Source organism: Chelonia mydas, chromosome 2 (assembly GCF_015237465.2).
Source record: "Chelonia mydas isolate rCheMyd1 chromosome 2, rCheMyd1.pri.v2, whole genome shotgun sequence".
Lineage (NCBI taxonomy): Eukaryota > Metazoa > Chordata > Testudines > Cheloniidae > Chelonia > Chelonia mydas.
The window spans coordinates 89239735-89267593 of record NC_057850.1 but is presented as its reverse complement, the minus strand read 5'-3'; the positions used below and the strand labels follow the sequence as shown (position 1 = coordinate 89267593).

Here is a 27859-nt window from a genome sequence, read left to right as displayed (position 1 = left end):
CTGGGCCTGCTCCAGAAACACACCAGGGCCCTGCCCCTCTGCGCCAGGCACACCAGGTGTGGGTGGGCAGGCTCAACCCAGCAGGATCCAAGTTTGGAGGGGCTTAGCGTGGGGGGGATCCAGGTATGGAGTGAGAGGTTTCTGTGTGGTGCAATCTGGGTGCGGGCAACTCAGTGCAGGTGGCTCTGAATGCACAGGGCTCGTTGGGGGTTCCAGGTGCAGACGCAATGGGACTCTGCAGGGGGATCCAGGTGAAGGTGGTTGGTACTCAGCAACGGGGTCTGGGTGTGGGAAGATGGGCTCAGCAGGGAGATATGGGTTTGGGGCGCTCAATGGGGGGTCAGGGTGCTGGGGGAGTGGGGTTTGATGGGGTGGAGGTCCGGGTGCAGCTGATTGGGGGATCAGTGGGATAGGGGTCTTGGTGTGGGGCGCTCAGAGGGGTCCAGGTATAGGGGATAGGGCTTGTCAGGGTGAAGGCTTGATAGACCTGCTTAATGTGGGAGCTCCAGCTGCTGCCAAAATGACACTGCATACTGAGCTCCCGCTTCTTCCCCGCGATTCCCCTATTCCCTTTTCATGTCCATCCCCCTCCCTTTACTCCCACTTTCCCCTCCCTTTGCCCTGTTCCACCCCACCTCCTTCCCCCCACACCTCCTTTCCTCATTTCTCCCACTGCGGGCACTCACTTTTGCACAGAAAGCAGGAAGGCTCCCAGCACACAGAAGGGGAACTGGACTGGCACTACGACCCAGGAGGCAGCGTTCAGCTGGAGAGTCAGGGGAGCCCAGACACAGCCTCCTTCAGCTGGGCAGCTCTGCGCTTGCAGAAATGGGCAGGGAGGGAGAGGCCAGCGGCACATAACCCCGTGAGCCCCCCCATGCCTCACCTCTGTTTGGGGGAACAATCCCCCCCAAAAAACTGTGTCGGTGGTCGTCCCGCTCCGGCCCCCCACCCATGCCGTTTCCCTTTGTTTCCCTGCCATTTTCTGCACAGAATCACAGTAAATATGTGGGGGAGGTGGGCATATTCTACAGGCGCAGTCACTCAGACTTTCCCCCAGGAGTAAACGGTAGAAGCTGTAGCACAGATAGGTCTCTGCATTTTTACCACAGTTGTATTTAATAATACTCTGAGCAAGATTATAAAATGAGTTGGTACACATACTATACCCACCTATGCTACTGCTTCCGCTATTTCTACCAGTAATGGCACTACACCTGTTGTACTGATGAAACATTATACACATTATTTTTGTCAGAGTATAGAAAAACCTATTTGAGGTACTTCCTAGGCAATTAACTGTACTTACGATGAAACTGAAAACTGTAACAATGTATGGCCTTCTCTACAGATAGAAGTTGCACCAGGATTAACTAAAATAGATTTTAAACCAGTGCAAATCCTTCTACCTGTGTGAGCCTGATTTGCAGCAGTTTAACTCTGAACCAATGTGAGCTAAACCAATAGAAGCCAAATTCAAACCAACACAAGGTTCTCAACTAGCTTAAGACACAAGTTTAGTTAAATTGGTACAACTCTGTTTACACCACGCTTACGTTTGTGACCCTATTTAAGGTACTATTAATAGTCTCAGTCAATCATTGCTAAAATGGAGTTAAGGTTGGAGAGTTAATAACTTATGTGATGCTACATAAACAGGGATATTGTAATTCTCACAAAGCAAACCATTATAAAAATCAGGAAACTTAAAAGAAATCCAAACATGTTAATGTATGAAAACGCAATTAGGGCACCCCAAACTCCACCATGTCAGATTCTTCAAGCTTCCCATATACTCTTAAAACTCACTGAAATCTTATGAATAGGATACATTTGATTTTCTTTTCTTTACAAGGATTAATGGTCTTTTTTCCTTCAGCGAAAGGCTTAATTCTGCCGTACCACAAAACCATGAATCAAAAAATGTTGATGTCTGCTTTGTCTTTGAAAACCTACTTCATCTATTTTGACTCCACAAACACTAAAATGCTTTAATCATCATCATATGTTTTGGCATGGTGTCACTACAGAGCTGAGTTAATTCTTCTTCAGTTAAAACCTGAAGGGGTGAGGGGAGAAAATGACCATTAAAACCTTGTAGAAAACTACTCAAACGTAACCTATGCACAAGATCTGAGCAAGTTTTTATTAAATGGCAAAAACATTTGTGAATGCCAAGTTAAAGTTGACTGGTGATAGCTTGTGCTCTTTGCAGAGTTCAGCAAAATAAACTTGTGAAACCCAGGAAATACAGAGTTACAGAACATGCCCAGGCTGTGCCCCCTCTTGCACCTAGGAATAGCCACTGGGAATCATATGGTTGTAAGAGGGATTGATGGAATTGTAAAATGTAATAGATGTGTAGGACTGAAAGGAGGTATGAGTGTAAGGGGCTCCTGTTAGGAGAGAGCAAAGGCAGAGAGCAAGTATGTGTTATAGACATACTAGGACACTGCTCAAAAGAAGGCAGTTAAAGTTTTGTGGGAGCATACGTTAACTTCGTATTCCCTGGTTTTCACAACTTTTGAGTCTTGCTGAATTTTATGTTCTGGAAAGGAATGAGCTATCACCAGGCAACCATAAGGGTGAATTACTAAGGTCTGGTTATGTTAAAAACAAAAAACAAAAAAAAAAAAAAAAACAGAAAGAACTGTTACTGGGCGTAGTTGGTGGTAATCTAGGCAGTTATAATTATCACCTAGGTGTGCAGATCAGATGGTCCTGTGGACAATGATAACATCTAGTTCTTACAACGCAGTCTTTCATCAGTAGATCTCAAAAAAAGGAAACTTTCCCCTTAGAGATGGAGAAACTGAGGCACAGAGGTGAAGTGACTTGGCCAAAGTTACCCAGAAGTAGAGTGGCAGAGCCAGCAATAGAGCCCAGGTTTCTTTGATTGTTCTCTTCAGTAGGCCACCCTGTTATGTGATTCCCCCTATCTCTGTATGCTCTGTTGTACTGAAATGGAGATAATGGTCAGGCTTTAAAATTTCTGGAGTCTGTAACTGCTAACAGAGCCAATAAGAGAAGTCTCAGACATAGTCTACATCCCAAGAATGGGACAGTTTTATTACCTCATGGTTACAGTAACTAAGTATAGTTACTTAGTAACTTACTAAGTATACTAACTAACTAACTAAGTATACTAAGGAAGACTGGTCTCTCCTCCCACTATTTCCCTCAAAACACACACACCAACATGATTTCCAGCTCATCCTCCTGTTCCTGTCTCATTAAGTAATTAGCATCTTAGAAGCCAGGTATTCACAAAGCAAGTCTGGAGAATCTGTGAACTTAAAAACAAAACAAACAAAACACACTGTTCCTCCATCTCAGGAACCTCTTGCTCAAATGATTTCAAATTTGCATCACTAACTAACAAAGGCACAGCAAATTTCAAGACAACTCGGATACATCTTAGAATTTTGGAATATTTAGAAACGTTGTCCTTTAAACAGAAAAAAAACTTCTCAATCTTAAGAGTAGCAGAGCTGGCATTCTACCATAACTATGGCACTACTTGAATTGTGGGATGACTGTCAAATAATTGCAGCTGAGTTGCAGACAAGACATGGAAAATCATGGAAAAGTAATAACGGTTATTTATTACAGTAGAACTTCAGAGTTACACATACCAATATTATGAACTGACCAGTCAATCACCAACTTAATTTGGAACCGGAAGTACGCAATCAAGCAGCAGCAGAGACGATCCCCCCCTCCCGCCCCAAAAAGCAGATACAGTACAGTACTGTGTTAAACGTAAACTAATAAAAAAAGGAAGGGAAAATTTAAAAAAAGATTTGACATGGTAAGGAAACTGTTTCTGTGCCTGCTTCATTTAAATTAAGATGGTTAAAAGTAGCATTATTCTTCTGCATAGTAAAGTTTCAAAGCTGTATTAAGTCAATATTCAGTTGTAAACTTCTGAAAGAACCATAATATTTTGTTCAATTACAAACATTTTAGAGTTAGGAACTGTCCCGAAGTGTTCATAATTCTGAGGTTCTACAGAATTCTGAGATTCTACAGAAATTTGGAAAAGCCAGAGAAGACCTATTTGCTTAAGAAAAACTTCCTGGGACAATTTAAACACTCAAGCATCATGTTATGCCTGCTAATCTTTTTTTTTTTTTTTTTTTTTGGGGGGGGGGGGCGGGGGGGGGAAGAGTAGATACCCAGATATTTTGCTGCAACTTTATTACAGTCATTAATGCCCGGGGACAGCAGCAGGATTCGTGACACCAGCCGTCCGAGTCCAGCAGCGGGACTCGGGCCACCAGCCACCCAGCTGACAAAATTGTAGAGGATGCTTAATATTGCAGGATCTGTAATTTCCACAGTATCACAAATTAAGTAGGGCCTTAGCCATAACATATATTAAAATTAATTATTAATAACTGCTTTGCTGTGTGCAGATTCCCCAGCAATGGATAATCCTGAAAATGTAAGAAGCCCTGAGCCGTGTTAAGTGGCCCATTCATCTCAATAAGATAATCTCAGCTGAGTGAGATCATTGGATGTAGATGGATACACCTGAAATAACAGCCCTAATATGCGTAAAGTGTTCCATTCATGTCAGTAGGTGTTCCCATTCCCTCCTCACCCAATACTGGAGAGCCTGTGATATGGATCAAGCATGCCTATTCTCAACTCTTTGCCTCAGTGTCAGCAGTATGTTCTTGGTACTTATGCCAGTTCTCAGCTTCACACCCAGATGGCAGGGCTTCTCCTGACCCAGGCACATATGGCAGGTAAGGACCCTAGTTGCCAGGGGGTCAGACACCTGTAGATGGGCAGGGGCCTCTAAAAATCCTGCCATACACAAGGCAAGGAGAGGGGATCAGATACCCCTGGAAGGGAGAGTCCCCCATATATCAGCTCACTTGAGAGAGAATGCCGATGGAGGGATTAGACACCCAGCCCCCCAGGGCCTGGCACATGCACAAAGACAGAAAGACAGGCAGTCCCCTTGCTCTCCTCCCCACTTCCAGATCCCAGCACAAAATGGGAGAGGACTGTAATGCTTGCTGGCAGGGACCCCTGCCTCTATTCTCCCAGTCCCCCTAAAACTCACCCTCTTTTCCTCTCCTCAGGTGTCCTCCCACTCCACTTGACCCCATCCCCTCCATCACCTGACCCCCCGCAAGCCTCTCCTATCCACCCATCACCATTTATCCCCCATCCCCGCACTGTACCCTAAACCCATCTCCTCCTATTCCCACTTACTCTTCCACCTCCAATCACTGTCCTCTTCCAACAAGTATTTGCATGTGCAAATTGTTCTTTTCCAAAAGCAGTTTCAGCGCCTTCTATATATTCTGCTGTCCTCAGAATACAATTCCCCAAAATAAAAAAATCCCATATTGCTACAATCTGCCTCTGATTTTTCCCCACCCTTCAGATTTCTACACATAGGGTTGGATTTGAACTCTCAGTGCCTGGATGTTGCTGAGGTTCCATGGCTGAAACATACCTCCTGGAGCTACTCAGCTCCTGTAAATCATAACTAGCTTAACCCTTAGCCTCTCTGCACATGTACAGTCTAATTGGTTTGGGGCAAGAGCTTTAGGACTGGGGGACCAAACTTATGCTAACAATATTTTAATCTGATTTTCCCCAAAGAGCTAGTGGTGGGGTAACTCTCAAGCAACCGAGACCCTAGTGCGATAAGTAACCATATGGACCCTTACCATATGGACCCTAGTGCGATGAGTAACCATATGGATTTTAGAGAATTCATGCCTGATCTACACCTAAAATTTAAGTTAATCTAGCTCCATCACTCAGGGATGTGAAAAATTCACATCTGTCAGAGAAGGTAAAGCCAACCTAACTACCACCTGTTGGAGGAGTGGATTAATTATGGTGATGCAAGAGGTTTTTCCATTGCTGTGAAAAGTGTCTACACTACAGCTGTGCTGCTATAGCATTTGTATTATTCTGTTACTGCAATTATTCGGGGCAAAAAGAGGTCTGACACAAAGTACCAAATTTCTCAAGAGGCCTATTTTTAATTTTATTTCTTAAACTAAATAAGAGATTTACTTTGAATTCTCAGAAAATTTATTCTGTATTCAAAGTAAATTATGTACTCTTCAAAATTACCCTCTTCACACTTAAAAGGTTGAATCCCTGCTTTAAGTGAAAAACTCCATCTCAACCATGGAGTTGCTATTGAGGCTTTTATAATCTGCTCACAACCCATATAAGTTCTTGTTAAGATATCAAGAAGCAGCGATCTCCCACTTCCCTGTGTTCTGCAGAATACTGACCGTTAGATAAGATACTCGTAAGCTATTTCTTCTGAAGTCACTTCACACAGTTTAGCTATATGTAAAAGCTATATGTGCTTGCACTTATAACTTAATTGATTACCAATTCACAAACTACTCTATGAACCTCACATGTATGGCACTGGAGCTCTACCTAGAAAGCTTATAGAATCCTGTAGCAAGACTACAGAAGAATAAATTGAAATATTTGCACAAACTATAAGGAAGGAAATATCTCCAGAGCAAAAACTGTTTTGAAATGGGCACAAGTGATTAAACTGGAGGAACTTCTTGTTCTCCTTATGAAGTTACCCAGCAAATGAAAAAAGTTTAAAGAACCACTGAACTAGAATTAAGCTCTAATAACTTCACCGTCTTCAGACATTCCTTTTAAAGAAAATATATTCGTCAGATCTTGGATTTAAGCAACAAATTCTAATGAATCATCAAAAACTCTACAAATTTTATTGACAAGTAGGTCAGAGCAAAATAAAGCATTTAACGGCAGCCAATCCCGTTATTTCATAAAGAAAAAATTCAGAGTAAAGTCATTGATATGTACAATTATAACACAGAATTTGCTATAAGTAATTTTTCTAATCTTTTTTAAAAGGATCAAACACCAATATCACTTACAAGTCACCCTGAAAGCTGAGAGCTAACTTCCCCCTTGGCTCCGAAGCAGACTGACCACTATGACAAGATGCTGATGGCGGTGAAAATCTCCCTTCTTCTAGATAAGAAGCTTGAATATCAGAAAGCCTGTTGGAAAAAAGCCCAATCATTTTAACTGCTCAAATTTGCATCTTTTCAACTCTTAACTTGTTTTTTGTAGAGTATCTGAATATTACTTGAGTACCACAAAAGGACTGTAGGAATCCAATCCCATATAAAAAGGGATGGCAAAGGGATTCCCAGCTTAGTCAGGGGTTCATCAGGCTAAATGGCTACTCTGATTTCCTCTGAGTACTTATTTGGCAAGAAAAACAAGTGGTTTCATTTAATACAAGTCCATCCATAATTCATGCTGTGTAGCCTTTTAGTTTTTATTTTTGCATTTTATAAATTTAAACTCAAAAAAATTACTTTTATTAGACTGTTATTGGCTTGTAATGATCAACAAAGAACTGTTCACTATAAGCAACTCTGATAGTTTAAAGAAAATAAAACTGTGATAGAAGTGTTCTCAAATAACCTTCTTGAGCCAACCTAGATATCTGGCTGATATAGGAATCAATTAACCAGTTACAGATAATTCTCAGTCACTAGACTAACAATTCTTATACTCCATCATTATGGCCAGCTGCATAGCCAAGGAATAGCTGGTGGAATGGGTCAATATACTACAGGAACTTGCATTCTGTCCATAAGCTATCACATATAGTTGCAAGGAATGTAATGTTAGGTTTCAGAGTAGCAGCCGTGTTAGTCTGTATTCGCAAAAAGCAAAGGAGTACTTGTGGCACCTTAGAGACTAACAAATTTATCTGAGCATAAGCTTTCATGAGCTACAGCTCACTTCATCGGATGCATTCGGTGGAAAATACAGTGGGGAGATTTATATACATTGCAATGCCCCTCTGCCATGTACATTGGTCAAACTGGACAGTCTCTACGTAAAAGAATAAATGGACACAAATCAGACGTCAAGAATTCTAACACTCAAAAACCAGTCAGAGAACACTTCAATCTCTTCGGTCACTTGATTACAGACCTAAAAGTTGCAATTCTTCAACAAAAAAACTTCAAAAACAGACTCCAACGAGACACTGCTGAATTGGAATTAATTTGCCAACTGGATACAATTACCTTAGGCTTGAATAAAGACTGGGAGTGGATGGGTCATTACACAAAGTAAAACTATTTCCCCATATTTACACACACCCCCGACCATCGTTCCTCAGAGTTTCTTGTCAACTGCTGGAAATGGCCCAACTTGACTATCACTACAAAAGGTTCCCCCCCCCGCTGGTAACAGCTCACCTTAAGTGATCACTCTCGTTACAGTGTGTATGACAACACCCATTTTTTCATGTTCTGTGTGTATATAAATCTCCCCACTGTATTTTCCACTGAATGCATCCAATGAAGTGAGCTGTAGCTCACGAAAGCTTATGCTCAAATAAATTGGTTAGTCTCTAAGGTGCCACAAGTACTCCTTTTCTTTTTAAGGAATGTAATGTAGCTCAGATGTCTGACATCTCAGATAAACCCACTGGTAAAAAAACAGATGGGGCCAGAAGCCAAGAGCCAAACAAGACTGGGCTGGAGTACAATATAATAGATCAACACAAAGACTCCAGGAGAAGAGAATTATGGGAAAACTACACAATTTAATTCTGCAGACTCTACATCACACTCTCCTGGAAGCAGTAATGCCCAATGATCCCAAACTCAGTTTGACTTTACATCCATAGAGGAGGCAACAGATACTATGTGCCATTTGGCTAAATTTTAAGGTTGGATCATATGCTTTACTCACGACTACACAGGTTTTATCTTTGGTATCAGAATTTGTTCCAACCACTGAGTCAGTATAGTGTAATAGTCACCTTGAACAAAAACAATAATTGTGACCAAAAATACAACAGTAGCTTAAGTATCTCCTAACTGTTTTCCCACTATAGTATTGGTTCAAACTACTGTAAGTTAATTGTACATAATTAATCTTTCTGGTTTCAAGGTTTACAGAACCATTATTCTCTGAATAACTACTAAATTTAATAACTATTGATGTTATGTGCAAGAAATATAGGATTCTCCAGAGTTAGATTACTGTTCATGTCAAAGGATATTGACTCAGTATACATTTAAAACTCCAGTCTAAATCCCAAGTTAACGTTTTGTAATGAAGCATGGCAACTTAAGTTTTCTTTGACAAAATGCTTTATTTTATAGCATGCAGTGTTGTACCTGCATTACTTCCTGGATAGTAGAGGCAGAAGGTAGATGAGGTAATATCTTTTATAGAACCAACTTCTGTTGTGAAAGAGACAAGCTTTTGGGATACACAGAGCTCTTAAGTCTGGGAAAAGTACAAAACGCCTTCAAAGGACAAGCCAAGGAGCTTAAATCCATAACTTCATTAGAGACTATTAATATTGGTCTTAAAGACACCGGATGTATGGCTTATTATTACAACAATCTGTAACCTTAAAACCCCCCTTTTTTGTCCTATGACTGCAGAGGTGTTAACTGCCCACTTGACACACTGAATACCTTTCCCAGATGGAAGAAGAGCTCTGTGTAGCTTTAAAACTTGTCTCTTTCACCATCAGAAGTTGATCCAAGAAAAGGTATTACCTCATCTACCTTGTCACTCATTTTGTAGCAGTCATCAGAAGATCATTCAGCAACATACTAACATTTTTCAGCACATCACAAATTCACACCATGTTACAGAAGTATCCAAATAACCAGTTTCAGCTTTCTGAGCATACAGCATGTAAGAGGAATCCTTCTGGAGGAGATCAGACACCTCCACTCTTCCCCATAACGCAAGTGTATTTTAGGCTATGAAAGACTATTATGAGGACAGTCTTACCTGTTGTCACAACTGGTTTTATTCCTGGCAACAGTTGAAGCTGCAACAGGTAAGCCAAGGTTTGATGAAATGGTGACATTTTCCAAAATCCCACTGGTATTACTGTTCAGTGAATTACCCAAAAAGCTGGGAAACGTCTCATCTGCAATATTTCGGAAATCTTCCATGCTGCTATACAATAGAACACTGCTTAAAAATGAATTGAAATAAGTCAGTTCAGCATAACAAACAAGATGATACTCAAAGAATTCACTGGTCACTAAAGTCACGTAAACTCCCATTGGAAACAACATAGCCAGATGCTTCACACTGCAAATATAGAAAGATTTTATTTTCACAGACCAGGATGGAAGGACTCCAAGTCCAGTTACCTGACTTTCACAAAAGTAGTCCTGATTCTGAACTACGTACTACCGTTCTTAATTATTCATGGCCTAAAAAGCAACAATTTCAGAGCCATCTACCTCCATTGTACTAGCACTGACGCTTCACCAGCACTACTAACCGTATTCAGAGCAACAGCCATGTTAAGTCTGTATTCGCAAAAAGAAAAGGAGTACTTGTGGCACCTTAGAGACTAACCAATTTATTTGAGCAGAGCTGTAGCTCACAAAAGCTTATGCTCAAATAAATTGGTTAGTCTCTAAGGTGCCACAAGTACTCCTTTTCTTAGTACTAACAGTAGTTACTTGAACAGCATTAGCTTAAGCTTATCAAGTCAGCAGTGTTACTCCAACATGTCATCTATACCACAAAGTTAAACAATGACAAAATCACTGGTAACCAGACCACACTATTATTAGCACCACTGGGGGCTAAACTGCTAGATTTCCCTAAAGTCACTAGTACACACAAGGTCTGGAGGTGGTTTTGCTGACTGCCAGCTGCAACAATACTCTTCATATATTTTTTAAAAAATCTAGCATAGATATACAGTTGGCTAAAATATTGCATGTATAGCAAAAAATGTATTCTTTAAACCAGTGGTTGAGTCCAAATGTTCTAACACTGACTCAAAATAAAATCAGAAAAATCTAAGCTGACAGTATGCTTCCTTGGCTTTCACTAAAAAAACCAACGGACATTTTATCCATTTGTTAGTCTTCAAGCCAATTGACTTCCAAATCCAAATAAAACCACTGTTTTTAAAAAGTCACATTTGTTTAAATTTTATACCTACTGTCGTTAATACACAACATTGTCAGAACTGAAATGAGTTACAGAATGCTAGTGAAAACATGCATTTGACAGCTCTGAATATAAACAGTTTCACTATTACTTTTTATAATCAATGTCACCTTTGCGGAAAAGCCCCTCATAAAAATTCAACAAGGGAGCTGAAAACATTCACCTTAAAGTTTCAGGCATGTTATTTAAAGTGTGCTTTACCTAAGCGTTTGGGAGATTTAAACTCAATTTCAGAAATTTTCAGATTCACATCCACTAAAATAAAACATTTAGAATACCCAATTAGAAGCACAAGGAAACTAGCTTTTTACTTTATCTCCTTCACTGTTCACCGCACTCCATCCAAGATCTTCAACACCATATTAATAAAGTCTTTAAAAAAAAAAATCAATAAAAGAGTAAGACTGGTGATTTTTTTCAAGGTGCACAGAGAAAACACCCTGAGTTGTACAACCAGCCCCTGTTATTTAAGTTAAGAAAATAACTATCACCCAACAGGATCACATTCTGGCACTGGAATAGGTACTGAAGTTTAACTGGGAAGCCACTAAACATCAATTTTACTACTACCAAAAAGCAGCATGGTGGGACAAGAAGTCAGCTTGTACTTTCTAAGTAGGATGATCTCAAAACATCAAGAGCAACTGATAGTAAATTTACTAGACTGTGACAGGTGCCCCAGAAGAGACTGTTTGACAGCAGAACTCATCCTGATTAAGGAACATCTGAATACAAGAGCAAATCAACTGTATTTACAATAACGTAAGTAATTTGTTACAGCTCCCTGTTTGCTTCCGATAAAAAAATAGACAATACACTGACCATATCCTTTACTGACATAAGCACAACTATATCTACAAACTCATTTGAACTTCTTCCTCAGTATTTTGAACAAGAAGGCACAGATCAAGACTTTTTTTTTTTTTTTTTTTAAGAGACATTAACTCCTAAAAGTTAGAGCCCTCAGGTGCCTGACCTGTATTTAGCTTGTAAAGTTGCTTGGAGCAGACAGCATCTTCCTGTATCTACAGGCCTCAAGCACCCGATGGAGCCTAAAAAAAAAAACAACCTATGTAAAGCATCACCTTCCTTAGATGTCATTAAACCTGCTGAATCAGAAGCTCCTTGTACAGGGGACGGGGTAGGGTATGGAGCAGGGGAGGGCAAACTACGGCCCGCAGGCCACATTTAGCCTGCCAGCCTATTTAATCAAGCCCTCAAGTTCCCACTGGGTACTGGGGCTTGCTGCGCTGCAGCTGGAGAGATGGGTCAGGGGCTGCGCCGCACGGCTCCCAAAATCAGTGGCATGTTCCCCCCTCCTGCTCCTACATGGTGTTACAGCCAACTGGCTCTGCAGAACACTGCTGCAGCTCCCATTGCCTGCAGTTCCTGGCCAATGGAAGCTGCAAGGGCAGCACCTGCAGGCAAGGCAGTGCACAGAGCCACCTGGCCACACCTCTGCATAGGAGCCAAAGCGGGAACATGCTGCTGCTTCCAGGAGCTGCTTGAGGTAAATGCCACCGAGAGCCTGCACCCCAGCCCCAATGTCATGAGCGTTCATGGCCCGCCATACAATTTCCATACCCAGATGTGGCCCTTGGGCCAAAATGTTTGCCTACCTTTGAGCTAGAGTGAGGACTCATCTGCCCAGCCCAATGACCCCAGGAGGCTCACACCGGTACCGCTCCCCGTGCGGACACGCTCAGCCCAGAATAAGGGCGCCCTTTCCTGGGTTAGTTCGTATCACTTTGCCCATTCAACAGCCAGCCACAGGCTGCAACCGAGTCCGGCCTTCCACCCCTCCCTCACGCCGCCAGCCCCAGAGACAGCCCCGGGCAGTGGGGCAGGGACACGGGAGTTCTGCGGAGCTCGGACAGGAGCCTCCCTGCGGGGCGCCCCGCGGGGTCCGGGGCACAGCTTCCCCCGGACGGCTGGGGAGCGAGACAGAGAGCGAGCCTCACGCCCCCTCCTCCCCCCACGCACCTGAGTGCCCGGCCCTGCCGCGTGTGCCTGGGGCGGGGGAGCAGGAAGCAGCCAGGACCCGACACCGGCACCTCCCCCCACACGGACAGAAACGGAGACAGGAGCACCCCGGCCACCCAACCGCCACAACTTCAAACCGTCGCTCCGCTTCCCCCCACAAACGCCGCGCTCGCTCGTTCACTCACCAGCCCCAGCGCAGAAGGCGGAGGAAACAGCCGCTCCGCCGGATTTGTGCGCGAGAACGGCTGTAGCGCGAGACCCGCCCAGGGCGCGCGCGCACGCTCCCACCAGCCCCTGCGACTCTTTCTCTCCCTTCGGGGGGCGCGCATTCGCAGCGCAAGGCTGCGCGTGCTAGTCTGGGGGCTAGGCCAAAGGAACCGGGAAAAAAAAAAAAAAAGCGGGAGCTGGCCATCGGCATTAGGCAGCTCAGGATAAAAATAAAAGCCGGGACTGGATTTGTGATTGGGGGAGAGAGGCATGACGTCACTAACCCCGCCCCCAGCTGCTATGAGTGACACCCAGCCCAGCCCGTCGGGGCGGTGGGAGGGAGGGAGAGAGTTGGGCCCACCCATCTTCGCGCGCAAGGGCTCCTCAGAAGCAATGTGCGCCTTCCTGTGAAGGCTGAGGTCAAGCGGGAGGCCTTACCACACTGCGTTCCCTGAGAGCCTAGCATGCGAAGCATAAGGCAGGGTGCCCTATGGACAGCCTTTGAGTTCCTGCTGGGAGCAGTTGTTATGACACATGGTACTTAACTAAATACACTTCTAGAGCTGTCTAGCTGCACCTGCTGCATTAGTGACCCAGTTGTGTGAAATAGCTGTTTTGGGATACCACAGATACGGCAACAAGAAAAGGAGGACTTGTGGCACCTTAGAGACTAACAAATTTATTTGAGCATAAGCTTTCGTGAGCTCACTTATGGTCAGATAAATTTGTTAGTCTCTAAGGTGCCACAAATACTCCTTTTCTTTTTGCGGACACAGACTAACACGGCTGCTACTCTGAAACCTGTCATAGATACGGTCTGAATCATGAGATGGGCCAGAATTCACACACACTGCAGATGGCTACCCGGCATACCTGATTGTGATCTAAAAGTTAAAAAAAAAAAACAAATTTCCACACACAATTCAACAGTATGCATAGAACAACCACGCAAAAACATCTTATCTGAGACCCTGAGCCTGCAATACGTTTATTTTGCATTAACACTGAATTAACAGTAAAAAAAAGTTATGAGATAAATGTTTCAAATACCTTATTGTGTGCACATTAATGTTTCATTACTATCAAAATACAGATAATTAAACTTCCAAGGCTTTTAAAGGAGATATTTCTAACATACATTATTCATTGGCTAGAATAGCGACTCTCATGCTGGAGAGCTATAAATACAGCTTCTTTTGAGGAAAAAGTGTGACTGGTGGATTGTTAATGGAAAATACGGAATAGCAGTACTTCCTCATATAGGTAGGAAAATAAGATGACTTTTGGACAAGTGCCTAAATAAAACCGTAGAAGCTCTAAAAAATACCCAAGATAATGAAAAATTGCTACTAGTTCAGTGGCTACCATACATAGGTAATGAATCCCAGAAGCACAATCGTCAACAGGTTCTCTTTTTTGTCAAAAAAATACTAGTTGAAGTCTTTCCTTTAGCGTTCCTGTTTTAGATTAAGGCTTTTCTCTTCCCAAAGTTATATTTTAAAGGAAAATTTCATGTCAGGTTTTGAATTCTGTTTTGTAGGTTCCTCTGAGCACCTATTTGCCATGACTTATTTATGTTTTTGTGTTAGTACTAGAGTTAGAGCTTATCTTCTATAGGCCACATGCTTTAATGGACAACATGACTGTACAATCATAAGCCTGGCATTCCCTCCAGTACTGGGCATTAATAGTACAAACATACAAGAACATATTTACAAAACTGGATTGGGGGGCATGGGATGTCCTATCCACCATCCTTTTCTTGAGAGTTAGAAGGGAGGGTAATTCCAAATGTTCTTGGGGTTACAGTCTGGAACAGGTTGAGAATCTATACTAGAATAACAGATCATGGAGCTGTGAGGTAGGCAGATGCTACTAGTTGAGTGGTTCCCCACCTTTTTCATAATGCACGCCCTATGTTACTAGACCAATTTTTTCACGAACACTTTGGCTCTAATTTTCCATTCCCTGACATTTCCCTCTTCTTCATAAGGACATAACGTCTGACTGGCTGCTACAGCAATTACATAGAAAAATAGTATTTCAAAAGTACTTACCCTATTTTTATTTGTCTCAGTTCCATGTGTTTTGTCTTTTTTTTAAAGAAAATAAACCTCACTGTTTACTTTTGGTCATTTCATTTCCCCCTCCTTCTACTTTAATTTCTCTTAGCTGAAAACAAGAGCCAGCACCCTGTGAGCAGCCAACTTTCTGTGTACCACCAGAAAGTGCTTCTTGGACTAGATCAGTAACCTGAATATCGTATTTTTAGGACTAAATTAATACAAAACACTCAAAAATTAAGCAACACTAAGAGAACTGAGAAGAGAAGGTGCAACTCACATAAGAAGCAGCCTCTGCAGCCATTACGTATGAAGTGCACGCAAAATACCATTTAGGACAAGAGAGAAAAAAGCTTATCCTTGGAAGTTACTATAGTTTTGGAAGAACACAGTCTCCGCTATCGACTACCTTACTCGCACTCACCCCTTCTGCTCTTACACACTATAGGTCAGGGTGGGCAAACTACGGCCCAGGGGCCACATCCCTCCCTCCAGACATTTTAATCCAGCCCTCAAGATCCCGTTGGGGAGAAGGGACCAGGGCTTGCTCCCTCCGGTGCGCCAGCCGGGGACTTGCTCCGCTCCGCACGGCTCCTGGAAGCAGAAGCATGTGCCCCCTCCAGCTCCTACGCGTAGGGGCAGCCAGGGGACTCTGCATGCTGCCCCTGCCCGAAGCCCCACCCCCGCAGCTCCCATTGGCCAGGAACCGCAGCCAATGGGAGCTGTAGGGGCAGCGCCAGCGGAGGGGGCAGCAAGCACAGCTGCCTGGCTGTGCCTCCACTTAGGAGCCAGAGGGGAAACATGCCGCTGCTCCGGGGAGCTGCTTGAGGTAAGCACCGCCCGGAGCCTGCACCCCTGCCCCAGCCCTGATCCCCCTCCTGCCCTCTAAACCCCTCGGTCCCAGCCCAGAACATGCTCCTGCTTCCCCAACCCCTCATCCCCAGTACCCTCACCCCCTCCCGCTCCCTAACCCCCAATTTCATGAGCATTCATGGCCCACCACACAATTTCCATATCCCGATGTGGCCCTTGGGCCAAAAAGTTTGCCCACCCCTGTTAGAGGCCATAGCCACAGCCCCATACTGTAGCACTGAGGTGATGTGGCCATTCCACCTGTGCTGACAGCAGTAGCAACTTTACTCCTTGACACTGCACACACAGAGAATTAAGGCCCCCCGGAAATACATTCTGCCTGGGATGTACTGCAATTACACCTTTTGACCACCAGGGGCTGCTGTGGTACCAGAAAAGACAGCAGTCTGCTCTGGGTCAGAGCAGCCAGCCATGGAGAAGCTGCTTTCCTCACTGCGCCCTGCTTTTGGGGCCAGGTAAGGAGACATGGGTTACCAGGAAAATGGGGCATACAGGTCTGCTGGGTGGTTACAGTCTGGGGTGGGGGCACAGCAGCTAGAAGGGTGACAGCATTAAGCCAGAGGTGTAGAAGTGCAAGGATACAGGGAGATGGAGAGGTACATGGGGGTGCAGCAACACATGAGGATAGGGGGAGAAGGGTGGCTAAGTGCGGGTGCACAAACACATGGGGAGAGGGAGGTGCAGGGACACACTGGGACAGGAAGGAGAGGTGGTTGAGTGGGGGTACAGGGGCACATGGGGACACAGGCAGATGTGCCTGACTGAATAGGAGAGACGGGGTCAGCCAGGGGGGCGGCCTAGGGGAGGCTCCCCCCGTCCTTAACAAGCCTTCTCCCCCCAAAAAACCCGGTTCCCTGCTTCTCCTATCGACACCTAACAGCCCTCCAGGTTCACTCCTAGGCTCTTTCCTAGCAATTACTTCCCTCTTCCTCAGCTACTCCATTATCCCCAACTCCCCCAAGCCTTTGCACTGCTTCTGAGGGGTGCCGGAAATAAGTTCCTGTAGGGTAGTTTAAATGAATTATGCAGAGTTCTGTATTAGTATGCCTATTAAGGAACCTTATTTGTCAGAAAACCTTCATTGACTTTGTATTGTTATATACTTGCTGACAAGTATTTTGAAATAAATTCCCAAAATAACAAGCTGCCATGATTATAGTGTATTAATTTTTAAATATTTTGTGTAGAATTTTTCATTTTAGGGCACAAAATTCCCCTAAGCATAAACCTTGCACTTGGGGGGGACTGTCCTGCTACAATATGGCTACCTGCTGCTGCATGGGGGAAAAGGGGCAGTGACCCTTCCTCATAAATGCATTTGGATTGGAGCCACTTCAGCATGGGATATCTGCCGAAAATGCTGCGTAGCTATTTAAAAAATACCCAGAGTTGCGTGGATACAATGATCCACAACCACCACAAATCATCTGGATTCACTCTTTCACTACAGTTATTCTGCCTTTGTTTGTGTAGAAATTCTTTTTTAAACAACCCATGCCATGTGGAACAATCTTCTCTTGCTTCAGCAGCTGAGCTTGTAAATTCATTATACCAAATAGCTGCACAAGCACCTGTGCATACACATCTACACTGAAAGTATGAGATGACAGAAAACGTTATTCTAGTGCACATTTTTAGTCCTGCATTTTCAAATGTTTATACTTTATTTTAAAAATAATCATAAAGGTTAACTTACACACCACACTTTAAACTCTGACATTCAGGCATTTCAGTTATCATAAAGATGTAACACTGAATACTGGTTGGGCAAAGAGAAGTGTTTTGGGGTTTTGTTTGTTTTTCCCAACTGCGCACTGCACAAGCTTTTTACTCCTCACTCTCAGGACAGTAACCAGAAGCTGTAACTTAAAATAGAACAAAAAGCAGTCAACTTCAAGCAGTTCTCAATTCTACCAACACTTCTGCACGTGGTTAACTTTAAAAGGGGAGCAGACCCTCTGAAGTGAATGGGAATACTCTCACACTGTTAAAGCATGTCCTTGAGTGTTGCAGAATATTGGAAAATTTCAATTCAAATCTTGTGTAAAGTTGTAGTATGTTAAAATAAGGGGTAGAACAGCAACTGTTTTGCAGTCTTAAAGATAATCTGTTATTGATTTTTGAGCAATTGGGCTTGGACCATTTTATGTATTTAGCACAAAGGTCTAACTTTTTTTTCTGCTTTTTAAAAAATCTTCGATATTGGGAATGGCAACACCAAGTCCGCTGTTCTTTTGCTCGTGAACACAGCAGGGGCTCTGAGGAGGTGTATCAGTGCCTTGGACCTCAACTGAAAGGGCAGGAGGCATTGAATCTTAAGACATCTGTGATGTAAAATGCTTATCACTGAGTATACAAAAGTCAGTGACAATCATTTTAAAAAGTTCCCCTCTCACTTCCTTACCTTTCACACATTTGGCCCCTTTTGATGTAATTTCATACAAAACCTGCATTTCCAATTTAAAAACGAGGGGGGGAAAAAAAACTTACTTTCAGTTCTTTATATATCATAAGCCAGTGAAAGTGTACCAGACAAGACTTTTGGTGGTCACTCAACTATAGTAGTCACAATCAGCAAGCTGTCTTATTTTTAAACAAGATTTGGCTGTTAGTATGTATTTAAAGGAAACAATACCCTAAATTTGAGTTTTAAGCCATCTGAAGAAAAAGTTGCTTAATTCACCCACATGTGCCCCACTATAAGTATGTATTAGATTAGATATTTGCATCAGAAAGGCTCTTTTATCATAATAGTATTCCTTTTGATAAAAAAAGCAAATACAAATCTTTTAAAATAAGTTTAATTGATCTACCTAATTATAAAATTTATTTTATGCAATGAGGTGGAAAATTTTAAGTGACCAAACACGCCTAATTAAACTTCTACTGTAGTATATACAAGAATATTTTCTTTTATTTTAGATGTCAATTCCCATTATCTTTTATAGCTCTAGAACAGTTTCTTGAAGGCATGTTGAACTTTGATGACACATTTATCAATGTGATATATTGTATAACAAACTCACCACCACAATAAACAGAATACAAAAACCCCCCTACTATTAGATAGGCACTTTAAAGTCAGCCCTCTCTCTCTATATATATATAGAGAGAGAGAGAGAGAGCTCACAGTTAATGCTGCTTGTGTGTAGTCATAGTTCATCAAAGGATACAAAACAATAGAGCTAATATCCCTTTGATGCACAAGCACAAACATTAGGTTCCAAATACTGTGGTGTTTGCAAAACATGCAAGAAAGCCCTGATTTTTGAAAATCTTTTGGAGGAAAAGTGAAAAATGAAAGCAGCCAAAAACTGAAGCATTTACAAGCATCTGAATAAGGCCCTTTAGGATTTATTTTAAATATGTATATTAAACCCCTTCGTTCTCAGGTAAAAGGTTAAGAGGCTGAGAGATATATCGTCTGCTTGGGTGAGGATACTGGAGGTTGGCAGTGTCAGCATCGCAAGAGTGCTCTATCAGAGGAGGAGGAGGTAGGAGCTGGGCATAACTGGACCATCTCGATCCAGCCCGTGGGGAATCCAGAGGGGGAAAGAAATACCTGAAACAATTAAGACAGGAACAAAACACCAAAATAAAAAACAAAAAAAAACAGAAGAAAAAGAGAAAAGTAGTAAATACAAGGAGAACCAAAGGGGAGAAAAGACATGTTGGAAAAAAAAAGCTTCAGTATATCCATGCCAAAACCAATGAAACGTAACAGCAGAAATCAAGGCCCTCATTCAAAACAAGATTGATTGAACAAGTCTGGAAACTGTTCTTTTTTTCCTTAAAGTATACTCTTTTCCACTGAAAGCCTCATAAAAAAAGATTATTATAAATACATTCCTAATATGCATAAATACAGAAACAAGTTACTTTGTAAATTAAAAGGATTTTCTAACACAGCTATCAACATCTTTGATGCACACAGTTCTCCTAGAATTTCATGCAACTTATTAACAGAGACTTTAATAATGCTTCATTTGCAACACCAGGCAGACATTAAATATTATGCAAGTACACATGCTGCATTTGCATCCAACTCAGATCAATTTTACTGCAAGTTTCTAGAACAGATGTAAAAACATGAGATTGTTTTTATAATACTTAGATATCACAATATACATTTACAAGGAAGGACTACTTTTTTCAATTAAATACAATCTTTGTATGTATTTACATATTTCTGTAGAAACCTCAGAACAAGCTTAAGATTTCTGTTCAACACAATGCTGAGTATGCCATTTCATGCAATTGTTTTGCCAACTTCTATTAAGACTTACCCGTAACATTTATGCATTTTAATAGAACTATTAAAATATTTGTAGACATTATCTGTCTTACTTTTTGCTCTGAGAATATTTACAGAATGGCATGGCCAAGTAATTAATAAAATCCTGGGACAATCCATATTTGAAGATGCATGTTGATCTGAATTTGTGTGCTTTCTAGATTACTGTCAATTTCAGAATGTTGTGCTCAGAGGGAATCATAACTACGCCCTGGAATTACACCACAGGAACATACAAGCACATATCAGAAAAAAGTATTTTTAGCGAGCCTGAAGAAAGAATGACAGCACTTGCTTCATTTCAAAGAAATGTTTTGTAACACCACACTAATTTAAGCTATTATCTGTACAGTTGTCAAATCACACTGTTCTCTTATTCCTTTAAGATTAACAGTTTCAGTATATTACAAAGTAATTACAAAGCTGTAATGTTTAGGAATCAATTATATATCTGAACACTACAAAATGGAAAACAAATCAACACTCAAAACAATTTTAATGAAAATTAATTGACTTTAATGGTCATTAAGCAGTCTTTTCCCTCCTCACACCCCAGCTAAGGACAACAAATCCTCTTAACCCATATACTAGTCCATTAGTTTCATGAGCTTTCTCGGAGGGAGGGGAGGGAGAGAACCTATTTTTGTGGAAATCTGTCTCAACAAGAACCCTCTCCAGTTATTTCTTTCTTTCAGAAGTTGCAACAGTGTCAAACTGCAATGGCTAGTACAAAAAGGTATACAGTGTATTTTTTAAAAGGCCTTTTGAATTGCGTTTAGTAGTTATCAAGCTGCTGGTGTCTTGGGAGAGGTCAAACGGCGTTGGGGAGGGGAAAAAAGTTCTCTTTCCATTCCTGTGTGCATGCAACAAGCAGCAAAACAGCAAAGTTACTCCAGTTAGGTTGATATCAGCTCTGTTTTCTGTTAAAAAGGACATAATACAAATGGAGAAGGGAAAATGCATCACAAATCTAGGCACACGTGGTTATCAGCACAATAAGAACACAGCACTACTGAGTGTTTTCTAGTTATTTATTTTCATGTTTCAATCATTCCAAAACTATTTTTATCACTAACCCACAGTTTGGAAAGCATAAGTGGTATGATGTACTTATTCTGATAAATTTGATTTTCCAAAGATTGAAATCTTATTATAGTTTAACTGTCCCTTAGCTGCTTAAATGTACAGTGCATTGAAAATCAGCCTAAAAAGCAATCTAATGGTGGTCCAATCCAATTTGGTCAATAGTTAATATAAGCTTTGTTTTAAACTTAAAATCCACTAAAGCACATTATAGCTATGATTTTTACACTAACTTTCAAACCAATGTAATCACAAAGCAAAATAGGTAGGTAAATACTTTCTCACACAGTAAGGCTCTATCATAAAGGACAGGACCCAGTATAGTCAGAGATTCCATGGCCGTAGACTTCACAGTGGAATTCACCCCTGCTGCAGAATTGTGAACAAGAATCTTACATTTCTCTTTTTTTAAAAAGTATGTTTCTAGTCCTTAGAATTGTGGAGATAACCTTGGAAACATATCAATGAAGTGGTGGCTGCCTGAGTCTGCCGAGAGCCTGAAACAATAGCTCTAAGAGGTGTAAACTGTCCCATCCACCACAGTCAGGGCCCTGTGGAGTCTACAATTCCACAGCTGTAGAATACAGCATTTTTGCAAGATGATATCGAGTTCAACATTTTTGCTGCAACCAGCTGACTTTTGTCTTCCTGTCCTCCTGGGATTTGGTCTGCAGCTGCCTCTTGGCTCTCTAGCTTTCCCCACAAAGGAGAGTTAATTAGGTTATAGTGCATGATCCCTGCACTGTTCCATTGAGGGCCAGAGCTGGAGTTCAGCTTACAGCCAAGAGAAGGAGGAGCCAGAAGCATAGGCTGGCCAGCTGGGCTGCCAGGATAGCAGAGTAGCAGCCGACACTTGGGAAATCAGGGAGATAACCCGCTGAAGCCGGCTACAAGCTTCCCCCTTCCCTCGTACACACAAGGGAAGGAGCTTCTGAGCTGGGCCTCCTGGACAACATCGCGGGAGCCAAGGCTTGGGTTGTGGAGCCAGGCCACCTGGAGAGCACAGGAAAGATACCCATCCTCAAAAATAATCGCCATAAAAATAATTACTGAATTTTATGTGAATGAATATTTTGAACTATGAACCACAGTTGTATTTGCATAAGAATGGAAATGAAAGTTATTTCACAATGATAGTATAAAATAATGTTTGCTGAATAATTTGGAAATTTCTGCTGTGGAATTTGGTCCCATTGTGCTGCAGAGTACACAGAGCCCTGAAAAAGGGTACCTGCTATATGCTGGAATCTGTGATTGCCTTACAAATGCAAAATTAAAGAATTTAGTAAGCACTTTTCTAAATTTTAGCATAACAGGAAAAAACACTAGGGCAATAATAAAAAACAAGTATTACCACACCTAAAAACCAGAAGAGACACATCAGAACTGAGTGAAACTAAGAGTGAAATAGGTACACAAAAGATAGACTCTAGGAATTTTGAATACACTATGTATAAATTAGCCTACCTGCCAACAGCTGATCCATTTAATGAATTCTGTAGGCTTGTATTGGCTGAACCTAGAGAAGCATTAAACATTCCCTGCTGAGCACTACCATTGACTGGACTTCCGTTACCTTTCAGTATACCAGTACACTTCCAGTTGTCCATGTAATTAGCTGCAAAATCACCAAAAAAAAAAAAAAATAGTTTTTAATTCCATCCCTAATCTCCAAGAACATTTGATAAGGTTACAACATTTTGGACAGATTCTCAGCTGGTGTAAGTCAGTGAAGTGCCACCAAAGTCAGAGGAGACAATTTAAGACAGCTGAGGATCTTGCTCTTTAACTGTTGACATTCTCTTCCCACACTATTTTTTGCAATTTCCTCTTTATTAAGCTTGAAAACTCCACTGTACAGTAAATCAGTAAAATACAAAGTTGTAAAGTTCAACCTTCCTGTAAGTAATTACATACAAAAATGTTAGTACTGATAACATTACAAAGTATTAGTTGGACACATTAAAGATTAAGTATCTGTACTGTTCCCTGAGCAGGATCTGGGGATTGTAGATTTTTCACTCTTCTGCCATCAGGCGAAGACAGAAATTGTAACTTTGGTATTTTAGAGTTTTGTATACATCTCACATTTATTCTTGACTGCAGTAGACATGTTCATGAGATAAAAGGTCACATTAACTTCTTCTACCTTAGTTAGAACAAACTGAACAATTCAGAAGACAAGTTCTGTTGGCTATTACCGTATTCTAAATCAAACAAAGCAAGTGCCCTCTGAGGGCCAGCAAACAAAAGATTTATTTTCTTTTCCAAATGCATGCAGCAATAGAAAGTCTTACAGTCCACGAACCAATTCAAAGGAACTTGCATTCCAGAAAACAATTAAGTTTTCCCATAAGTACAGGTCAATCTTTAATCTTTCAGCATTGACAAAGCAACCTAAAATAGCTTAACTTGTGCCCCACAGAACTCTTACCTTTCCATAGTCTAACACAGCCATCATCACCAGATGATGCAAGCACTGTGCCTGTAATGTTCCAACTCACTCGCCAGACCTGGGAATTGTGATTATCAAACTGAGCTACTATCTGAATTTCAAATTTTGTTAGTCCTCCAGAAGAAGTCAATTCTTTCCTGTTAAGAAAAAAAAGCAGGTAAAAATTTCTACATGCATCTGTATTTTAAGACAACAAACATTACTAATTCTGACCAAAGAAAATACAAATTGTCTTGAATGTGCAACAACAAAGGGGAGCTATGTTTTCCAAGAAGGTTTGTGACAATATTTTCTCAAACAAGCAATAATAAATGATGGTGAAAGAAAATTTTGTTGTGCTAGTTCATTGGTTGCCTTTAATAGACTGCTAAGAGCAACCCTTTCTGGATAGGCTTATTAAAGTATTAAGTACTGATAATGTTTTGTTTGATCTCCAGAGCATATTAGCCTAAGACTACACAACTATATGCTTTCATGTTAAGAAATCTGCTTCAAAAGCTCACCTTACAGGTTTCAGTGTGAAAATTCGAACATCTTTGGTAGCTACAGCTAAAATATGGAAGGATCTTCCCAGGTTCGGAGCAAATGAAATATCATGTACAGGATCAGTGACTGTCATAAGAGTTTCTGCTTTTGCATACTTCCTGAGGAGCAACAGACAGGTTATTCGTTTGATGAGTGCTGACATCATAGCCAGTGATGCAAATAAATGGAGTAGACAGAGGGAATTACTGTACAGAGAAGGGTCCAGCAATCAAATATAAATTTAAAAGAAAAATTATTAATTTTATAGTTACAAATTAATATCTTTTAATTCATGTAATCTGTGTTCAATTGTCTGCCTCATTTGCTATATAATAAGCATCTTTTGTACTACGGTCCAATTCTGCTTTATCAGAGTAAATTATATTAGATTTGCTCTACTGTCATTGCAGACAGAATCTGGCCCAGAATGAGGTATGAATCCTCAGAATTTTCCTGCCTCATGCACTATTCAACAGGCACACTGAATAAAGCAGGATTCTAATGTGATCACATAATTAAATAGTTTATCATAAAATTAAGGTTTCATATGCACATCTGTGCATTTTCTTACTGGAGTGCATAAATTTAACAAATCTAATGCTTTCTTAATAGATTTCAAAGAATGCTGATGATTCACAGGATTTTCTACCATCAACTTTGAAAATATTTTACATGTAAATAAATTTTTTAAAAGGTCATGGAGTAACAATCATTGTTCATATTAGCATTTAAAAAATGGTATTCAAGCACAATGCACATTGGACTGTACCAACCTTGGCCCCAATCCTGCTAAGAGTTATATATATATATATATGCCTAACTTTAAGCACATTAAGTAAATCTTTGCAGGACTGGGGCCACAGGACTGGGGCCTCAGAGCTCTGCGTGAAAATCCTAGCGACACTCATTGGGTTTGTGTGTTCGGAGTGGCACCACTAGCCATGGTCCATAACCATGATATACAACATCAGCCAACATTCTGAGATTCTTCTCCTTCTACCCATTCCATGATACAGGAATATATGCAGCAACTACAATGAGGCAGTATTTCAAACATCATTTCAAACTTCTCACAATGTACATGTTTTATTACTCAAAAGTATATTTTATACTTCTATCCATTCACAATAGTAAGAATTATTTAATCACCATGTTGTTATAAACCAGCAAATAGCCATTCTAAATCCATTATAAAGATTATACAGTACAACCTCAGAGTTACGAACACCTCGGGAATGGAGGCCGTTCATAAATGTGTTGTAACTCTGAACAAAGCGTTATGGTCGTTCTTTCAAAAGTTTGCAACTGAACATTAACTTAATACAGCTTTGAAACTCTACAATGCAGAAGAAAAAGGCTTTCCATTTTATTAGTAGTTTACTTTTAACAGTACTGTATTTGCTTTTTTTTTTCTTTTGGTTTCTGCTGCTGCCTGATCCTGTACCTCTGGTTCCAAAGGACCTGTGTGGTTGACTGGTCAGTTTGTAACTCTGAAGTTCTACTGTATAGGTTAATTCCTTAGTTTACCTGGTGTTTTCATTGTATTCATAAATCTGAACCTTAGCCAGTATATTTGGACTGTTGTCATCACTTCCTACTGCTATCATCGGAGAATGAGCTCGAGAGCTACAAGTGAAAAATAAGTGCCATTATATTTACAAATTACTATCATGCGTAACACAATTTAAGCTATTTTAAGTATTACAGATTTAAAAAATTAAAAATGTTAATTAGATTGCAAAGTCAAGCACTCGAAAGTTAAGAAATGGCAGATTTTCAGCTGGCCATGCAACCATCATTCTGTCCCCCAGAATGACCATCCTCCTCAGTGAGTGAGACTGTGGAAAAAACAGCATGAAACTGAAGACTATCATATAATGCTGCCAAGGTTCCTTCCCCACTCTGAACTCTAGGGTACAGATGTGGGGACCTGCATGAAAGACCCCCTAAGCTTATTCTTACCAGCTTAGGTTAAATAGCTTCCCCAAGGTACAAACTTTGCCCTGTCCTTGAACCGTATGCTGCCACCACCAAGCATTTTAAACAAAGAACAGGGAAAGAGCCCACTTGGAGACGTCTTCCCCCAAAATATACCCCCAAGCCCTATACTCCCTTTCCTGGGGAAGGCTTGATAAGAATCCTCACCAATTTGTACAGGTGAACACAGACCAAACCCTTGGATCTTAAGAACAATGAAAAATCAATCAGGTTCTTAAAAGAATTTTAATTAAAGAAAAGATAAAAGAATCACCTCTGTAAAATCAGGATGGTAAATACCTTATAGGGTAATCAGATTCAAAACATAGAGAATCCCTCTAGGCAAAACCTTAAGTTACAAAAAGACACAAAAACAGGAATATACATTCCATCCAGCACAGCTTATTTTACCAGCCATTAAACGAAAGGAAATCTAAGGCATGTTCTAGCTAGATTACTTACTTACTAAACAGGAGTTGAAAGGCTGCATTCCTGATCTGTTCCCAGCAAAAGCATCACCAGATAGATCCTTTGTTCCACCCCCCACTCAAGATTTGAAAGTATCTTGTCCCCTCATTGGTCATTTTGGGTCAGGTGCCAGTGAGGTTACCTTAGCTTCTTAACCCTTTACAGGTGAAAGGGTTTTGCCTCTGGCCAGGAGGGATTTTATAGCACTGTATACAGAAAGGTAGTTACCCTTCCCTTTATATTTATGACAAATGCAAATACACATGGAGATAGAATTGGGGTTGTAATCATAAATTGGGCATTTCCTAACTTGCAAGTGTTTGTCTTTGCAACCTAAATAACATTTTTAACTACTAATTTGATGTGTAATTTCTTAGTGTTTTTAAGTAAAGTCAAAGGTAAAATAAACTGTATAACTTTTAACAGCTTCCACCTCACATAATTAATCAGGAATGTCTGAACCTGAACCTTCAGTACTGAAGCACAGATTACTACTATGTGAGCTAAACACATTCGCTGTCTCCAGGAGAAGACTAGTGTCTCAAAAGAAGGGGTGGGTTGCCAGGTCCAAAGGTGAAAAATCCAAGGAACTGTAGCCCTGTCTGTGTCCCCTTGCCCCAATCCTGGTGTTGGGGGAACTCTTGTCCCAAGTGTTTCCCCCCCAGAGGAGACTGGTGTCATGCACTGGGTCTAGGGGTAGCCTGGTAGGGACCCATCCTGTCTTCCATTCCGTCCCTCCCTAAGAGATGGAGGAGCCGCTTCCCCCATGGGGCCATATAGGGTTTACGGAGTGAGCCCAGACCACGTCTCTTTTAAGTTCCCCTCCTTCCCCAAAGGCCGCTTTGACAGGTCACTGGGTATTCCCTGTTCAGCATGTGTTACTGCTTTAGCAGTAGCATCAACCTGGCCTCAATGTTCAGTGAC

General features: G+C 41.3%; 1 protein-coding gene across 1 annotated transcript in view; it reads right to left on the bottom strand.

The window, feature by feature from the left end:
- LOC102929707 (centrosomal protein of 192 kDa) overlaps positions 1-27859 on the bottom strand; it is a 207766-nt gene that overhangs the window by 172848 nt on the left and 7059 nt on the right. The window contains exons 5-13 of the mRNA XM_043538822.1: positions 26018-26116; positions 24469-24609; positions 23945-24102; positions 22978-23128; positions 19508-19695; positions 12991-13170; positions 11984-12059; positions 9820-10008; positions 6912-7037 (exon numbers count right to left, since the gene is read on the bottom strand). Of these exons, the coding sequence (XP_043394757.1) occupies positions 6912-7037; positions 9820-10008; positions 11984-12059; positions 12991-13170; positions 19508-19695; positions 22978-23128; positions 23945-24102; positions 24469-24609; positions 26018-26116 (1308 nt within the window). The remainder of the gene's footprint in view (positions 1-6911; positions 7038-9819; positions 10009-11983; positions 12060-12990; positions 13171-19507; positions 19696-22977; positions 23129-23944; positions 24103-24468; positions 24610-26017; positions 26117-27859) is intronic.